Genomic DNA, 6,669 nt, shown 5'->3' with positions numbered 1-6,669 from the left:
GTCCTGAATAGCGATGAAGAAAAGGGAGAGGTTACTACCTGATTATACAGGTTACAGTGCAAAAGCACAGCTTTATTAAAAGCTACGCAGGCATATGTTAAATCACAACAGCTACTGGATCTGCCCATAGGTGGGATTTTCCAAGGTGTGTTTTTGTGCTGGCCAGGAAAAGAACTTTTATCCTGAATTCAGTCTTAACTCCTGTAATTCCGCCTATAATAGAGAGTTTAGATTTCTTCACGCCTGTGTTGGCAGAGGAAATGCCTTTTCGGGAGCATCTGTTCAGGCTGCACGCCAGCTTGTAACGCCAGCATTCAGCGTTTCCCCAGGCTGTGTGCTCCCAGCAGCCGCAGCGCTGACGCTCCTCCGGCACAGCCACAACGGCAAAGCAGAGAATGAGAGCTCAGCACAGGCAGAAATATTTGCCGACTGCTGTCACGAAGGCTTAGCATGCCTTCAAACACCTCAGGCTCTCACTTAGTCTGAATCAGCGCTGCATCAACTCCACTGAGTGCCCTGGGTATTTGCGGCAGCTGAGAATCTGTCCTGTGAAGCCGCTTATCTAATTTTTCTTAAAAAAGCCAAAACAAACAGTTTCAAGTTAGGAAAACAACTTTTGGTTGAACCAGTGTAGCAAAATCTCAGTTTTTACACACACGGCTCTGCTTTTGAGAGCTGTTCCCAACACCGATATGTCCTAATGATGGCACCAGTTAGCACTTCTGATTGCACACGGGGGATGCTCCCAACGCCTTGTTTCTCGTTATTTAAATACGACTGACAAGCTCAGGAACACCTCCACTTTCACGGTTAAGTACTGGCATGTTAATACCTACCTCAAAGTGTGCCAAAATCATGACATAACGGTAAATCTCAGACCAGTCCCGGATACCTGCAAAGAACACCAAAATCAGCCAACCTAAAGTTCACCATTGCTGGAAAACAGGACTTGACCTTAACTTTGGATAAAGAAATATCCAGTCATAGCATGGTAAGCATATACATGTCCCCAAAACAGCAATGGTATTTCCTCTGACATGTCTTAACTTTGTACCCAGTCATGAAATTGGTTATTTTTAGAGATAATCTTTAGTCCCACTGCCCTGCCGGTCCCAGCTACGGTGAAGACAGCCAAGTGAGCGCATTGTTTCTGATGCTGTTACCGTACGAGTGGCTCCGAACGCCTTTGAGGGAAAGCTGGGTTTTCTCATGATTTTCTATTTCCATTTCTCCAACAGACTGGCCCCACTGCTCATGTCGGAAATGTTGTTCCCTTTGTCTGGAAGAAAAGGGTGAAGCGACAGGCAAAATCAAGGTGGCCCCAACACCAATCTGATAGACTTATATCCCAAAATGAAGGACAGACTTCAGAGCATCTGGACCATGGCTATGCCAGGCTTTACACATCCGCAACCACTTTTACACTTCCCAGTTATTGCTACATCATGTCTATGAGACACCTGAGAGTGAAACGGCAACAAATTCCCACCCTGACAGCCTATAAAAATGCCCTCTGTTTGAAAACAGGCTGTACTGCCAGACAGCTGCTGCTGAGAAGTTGGAAGGTATCACCAAAGACAACACACCACTGGTACACATGTTTTCTGCTTGTATTTAGACAACACACTATTGATATTCATTTTTTTTCTTCCCACATTTTCAGCTGTCCGAAGCTTGTGTAGTAATTAAAACACCAACTTTGGCTCTTCTTTCACACTATTATTATATCCTTTGCTTAGATATACCTGCACCATTGACTTTGGAAACTGGCTAAATCAGGTTGTTAGCAACAAAAAAAAAAAGACAGAATAAGAAATATTCCCAATGCTCAAGCTTTTACAGAGCAAAACTGTGGGCAGATCCCTCCACCCACACACCAGGAAGACCCCGTCTGTGTGCAGGACCCTCCTTAGAGGTTGCCACGTCTGATGTAGCAATGAAACCAGGAGACACCTACCAGGAACCACGTCCTTTATTAGCTCACTTCAAATTAAACCCACCTTCTAAGATGACCTACAACACCACAGGACAGACTCTGAAGAGATCTGTAGAAAAATCACTGTTAACCCCAGAGGATATTAATCTCGCCTCTCACTTTTTGACCCTCTGGAAGAACTCGATGGTCCACGGTTCCTGAGCAAACGCCCGTGCAAATGTGCTGGGGTGACTGTCGACACTAAAGTTAAAGACTTCTGTGAAGTTCTCCCAGCTAGGAAAAGAGGGGGAAAAAATAAAAGACATTATTAGCTTTCAGGTCGTACCAGACCAAGTTGTGCACTTGCTACTCTGACAACGGCAATCTTTGTGTTTTATTGTTATTGGAAAATTTGTATTTTCGCATTATAATCTGTTACTACTTTTCAAGGGAGCAAATAAAAGGAATCCGAGATGAGCAACAACGGCCTGAAAAAAGTCAACAGATTACCCAGGAAGGGCAGGCGGCAGGGCAGGGCGGCAAGCGAAAGCGTGCTGCTTTCTCTCGTGGAGTCCCTTCAGAGGTACAAATGCAGCATTACCCCAGAAACACTGTGCTGCTTTGACAGCAAACCCTTTTTTACCAGACAAATCGAGTCCGTAAATGGAAAGCGGAGGCAAGGGCTTCACGCGTTACTTTGTGCGCGTGACCCTTTGAAAACAGTAACCAAATCTCTAACCCTGAACTCAACTATACATCCCAAAGCCAAAGTGAACTGCTCTTACTGGAAAGAGAATTTAACTGGTACAAGTTCACCTTCCTCTTCGCTCCACTGCTGTCGGTAGGGTCCTTTTCTGTAAGGCAAAGCACCACAATTTTGTATCACTCCTAAACAAACAGCAAAACATTTCTTACATGTTTGGAAGTGGATGCGATAGGAGACACCGCAGAAGAATGATGCTATTGCGTGCTAAGGTAGAGCAGCAATGTTATATCGCAACCCTACGCCGGAGACAGATATTACGAGCTGTATTTTCATTCCATAAAAATCAATGCGTGCTACTGTTACCAAATAGCTTTTGGTTCAAGTCGGTTAAATCTACTGCCAGATAGTGTTCCAAAAGCCTTCATCTTAAGTGTAGATAAATGAAATCACAGAGTGCCGCAGTACCTGAGTAATCCATCAAAGCTTATTTTCCAGCATCTTTGGGGCTCTAAGTATTCAATAGTGAGCCCTCCTCCGCTCCAAATCTCTTCAGATTCATCACTCACCATCATGTTTGGATGTTGCGGGTGCTAAAAAGACATTTAAGGAAAACATTTGCTTAATTCAGTTGTGGGGATGCAACGCGGGTGAATTCCCGCCCTGACGGTCCTCTTGCAGGAGGAACGTTTGGTTGAACTGGCTTTTCAGTTCTCCCCACTTCTGGTGAGCAGATTGTTAGAGAAGGGAAATTGCATCTAAAACACCCGAGTTCTAAGACAATACATCATTGTTTCAGGTAATACAACTGAATTACTTGCGCGAAGGGAGGTCACTGCAAGAGCTCAGCTCCTTGCGCTAGCGACTCCGTCAGGTTTACAGCCCAGCTGACACAGGGCTCGGGGCGGGGGGCGGGATTTATTTTTAGGCTAAATTGGATGAACGTCTAAAATTCCTAGCGAATGCAAGCTCCCCAAACTCTTCAGCTGCCCTCTGAAAAACACATCTTGTTTCTTAAAGCGGCCACTTTTTTAGAAAAGAGAGCTTCTGCCTGTTGCCGGAGGGAAGGATCTAAGAAGGTCCTGAACTTGGTTGGCAGTTCTCAATGACAAAGACGCAAAGTAATATTGTTATACTAAATATTACTAGAAAACCAAATAACGCGCTTCTTTAACCAATCTTCTCTGGTTTGGTTTTCAGCAAATAGGACGTCTCCTGCTTTTTCTGGTCACAACCACTCCGCAAAACAAATTTGTGAATGTAAAGATAGTCAGCTGAGTGCGAAGGGGTTTATGTCAGACCTTCCCTCCTTCTTTACTACATACTCAACTATTAACAAAAAAGAAATCCACAGGAAAAAATATATGATTAAAACTGTCTTCCCGTTAGCAAGAATAAAGTGCATACGACTCACTAAAAGCTTTCCTTTCTCTTTCAAAAGAGGCAATTCCACAATGCTTTCTATAGCACTGACTCATTAGAAAAGGGGAAAAATCAGCCATAACCATACAATGTACCTTGCTAACCACGTGCTGCACATCGCCAGAAAGACCGAATGCTCAAATTCCTTCTGGGAGACTTACCAAGACATAGTTTAGAAAATACGCTACGTTTTGGGCACGTTACGGGAAAAAGGGAATGAGCGGCGGGTGCCTACTCCTAAATTTAGACATCACACCAGTAACCTGGCCAGATCTACCACTGCCTCCGGTCGCAGCACCAATGCCCTACTGTTCGGATCGTAACGTAGTGAAGATGCAGAGAATATGAATTTTCACTTGGGATCCCAACGCAGGTTGAGGGTAGGAGTTCCGCACTGCTCTTGAACGTCACCCCGCACCCACCACTTACTTCAAACTCTCCTATTCCGTCCACCCTCAGGAAGAGCCACATCTCACAGACCCCGTGCGGCCGTTTGGCGAGACGAGCAATCACAAAGGTCTTGTTGGTCTCGGCAAAGCCGGTGAAGTAAACCGAATCCAGCGCCTAGGGAAAGGGAAACGGGTTTCAGCTCCAGCTGCAGGCAGGAAGGGAGGGGACGAGGGCGAGTAATTCTTTGTTTTCCATGGGGTTCTTCTCGGGAATCAAATTTTACTTTCACTTTTAATATGTAATAGCAGGCACGCCAGCGAGGAGCCAGGGAGTTTGGCTAGCAGCAGTGATGCCCCACTCATAACACAGGATGGTCCGTGCGCTCAGAGAACGTTCAGTTAATCTGGAATAAAAGGCATTCATTGACACAAAGCCATTTTTCCATTCTTGTTTGTCCATTTCCTCATCAGCGCAGACACAGAAAGCAGAGAGGGAGCAGACGCGAAGCAGTTTTAGAGAGGAAACCTAATTATTGCATGATAGCCACAGACAAGGCCAAATCTTATCTGAATTAAGATGATTATTTTACAACAAGAAGTTCCCTTCACCAAAATCCTTATAAAATGTGTCCTCAAAAAGAGCGCCTGCAAGGAAGAAATTGAGCCACGAACACGCTGTTTCCCCCTCCAGCTCCAAATCGCATCTAAGACAACTTACACTTAAAGGAAACACAGAACTAAGAAGGAAAAAGGAAGAGAAAGACAGTCGTAGGCAACCCAGCACTTCCCTAAGAGGATTAGCAGCTGGGCTGGCGGATGGCCACTTTACATCTCAAATCTCAAAAAACGGTGGCCACATAAGTCCACAACTTCAAATTCAGATGTATATTTTCATGCATTTGTGCAGAACTTCAAAAGCTGGAAGGAGGAAATTAATATTTACGTATGCGTTTTTGGGGCATGGGTGAAGTTCTGCTTCTGAAAAACTATCCACCGTAAAATGCAAAAAAAATTCTAAAATGAGCCGGTTATTGCCTTTATGCACACAGATAAGGGGGGATTTTGAGGGCACAGGATCTGGAAAAACACGGGAAACGAACCTACTGGATGCAAATCTAAAAATTAAGAGAGATCATTTCTGGCAGTATTTTCCCGATGCGTTTTGACACCTCCCTTCGAAGTGCTGCTGTGGTGCGGCTGGTTTGGTTTCCCTTGGCTGTACCTCAAACCACCCTGGATGCCAGTTTGATCTGGAAGAAGGGGCCACTCCTGCCCTAATAAATTTGGTCGAGATTGGCAAACCACTTCAAAACGCTCCAAGCAGCAGCTTAATTAGCAGAAAGGAAAAACTAGAGAAAACAGCTTTTTTTTAAAAAGTCTAAGCAGAAGCCTTAATGCATTTGTTAAATAATATGACTTCAGGATTCCCAGAAGGCCCCAGGGAACGTTAGCGAGTTCATTTTTTACAAAAATGACTTAGGATCCAAAATCTCAGCCGGCATCTGCAAGCCAAATCGTGATGTGGCGAGGCAAACCCCGGGAAATCCTGTCTCAGCAGCCTTTCTGCTTCCCCCCTCCCACCAAATAATACAGCAAAGCCCACCCAGACCTCCCCATCAGACGCAGAGAGTACTTCCACAGGGTGGTACATGAACACAGGTGAGGTACAGGCTGTAGATTGAGGGTTTATTATTAATTAAGCAGACAAGTACACCTGGAAAATTAGATTCCGTTCACTAAGTGTGCTAAAATAAAAGGCATCTGTGTCCCATAGTGTGTCTGCTTTTCCCCACCGCTATCAGCCTGATTTGAGGCGATCTTTCCCCCTGCGAGGGACAGCCAAGGTGACATCCCCACCCTGCCCTCCCTAGGATGTGTTGAAGGGGGGAAGAGGATGCAGGTCCTGAGGCGCTACGCGTGAAGCAGCGGGGGTGCCAGGCACCGGGACGCAGGGGATGGGGGTTCCTGAGGGATGCGGGTCCCAGGGGGCCACCAAGTGCTGGCTGGGCTGCAGGGAGGGGTGCAGGTCCCTGAGGGATGCGGGTCCTGCAGATGGAGGTGGTGTGGGTCCATGGGGGTACGGCTCCAAGGGGAGCCCGTGGACACACATCACCTCCATCCACAGGACTATATGGCATTGTGGGACAACGTGGGTCCCAGGGGATGGGGGTCCCAGGGATTGGGGGGTGGGGGTGCTGGGGAAGAGGGAGAGTACCAGGGGCGCAGGGAAATGGGGGTGC

General features: G+C 46.2%; 1 protein-coding gene across 1 annotated transcript in view; it reads right to left on the bottom strand.

Annotated features, from left to right (window-relative positions):
• LOC104282826 overlaps positions 1–6,539 on the bottom strand; it is a 10,170-nt gene extending 3,631 nt beyond the window's left edge. The window contains exons 1-7 of the mRNA XM_009880954.1: positions 6,345–6,539; positions 4,470–4,604; positions 3,087–3,211; positions 2,701–2,769; positions 2,096–2,209; positions 1,164–1,279; positions 837–892 (exon numbers count right to left, since the gene is read on the bottom strand). Coding sequence (XP_009879256.1) covers positions 837–892; positions 1,164–1,279; positions 2,096–2,209; positions 2,701–2,769; positions 3,087–3,211; positions 4,470–4,604; positions 6,345–6,539 — 810 coding nt within the window. The remainder of the gene's footprint in view (positions 1–836; positions 893–1,163; positions 1,280–2,095; positions 2,210–2,700; positions 2,770–3,086; positions 3,212–4,469; positions 4,605–6,344) is intronic.
• Positions 6,540–6,669: the final 130 nt, after the last annotated feature.

The sequence above is a fragment of the Charadrius vociferus genome, unplaced genomic scaffold (genome assembly GCF_000708025.1).
Source record: "Charadrius vociferus isolate BGI_N301 unplaced genomic scaffold, ASM70802v2 scaffold493, whole genome shotgun sequence".
NCBI classification, from domain to species: domain Eukaryota; kingdom Metazoa; phylum Chordata; class Aves; order Charadriiformes; family Charadriidae; genus Charadrius; species Charadrius vociferus.
Note: the sequence above shows the minus strand (reverse complement) of the source record. Positions and strands in the feature narration are given on the sequence as shown.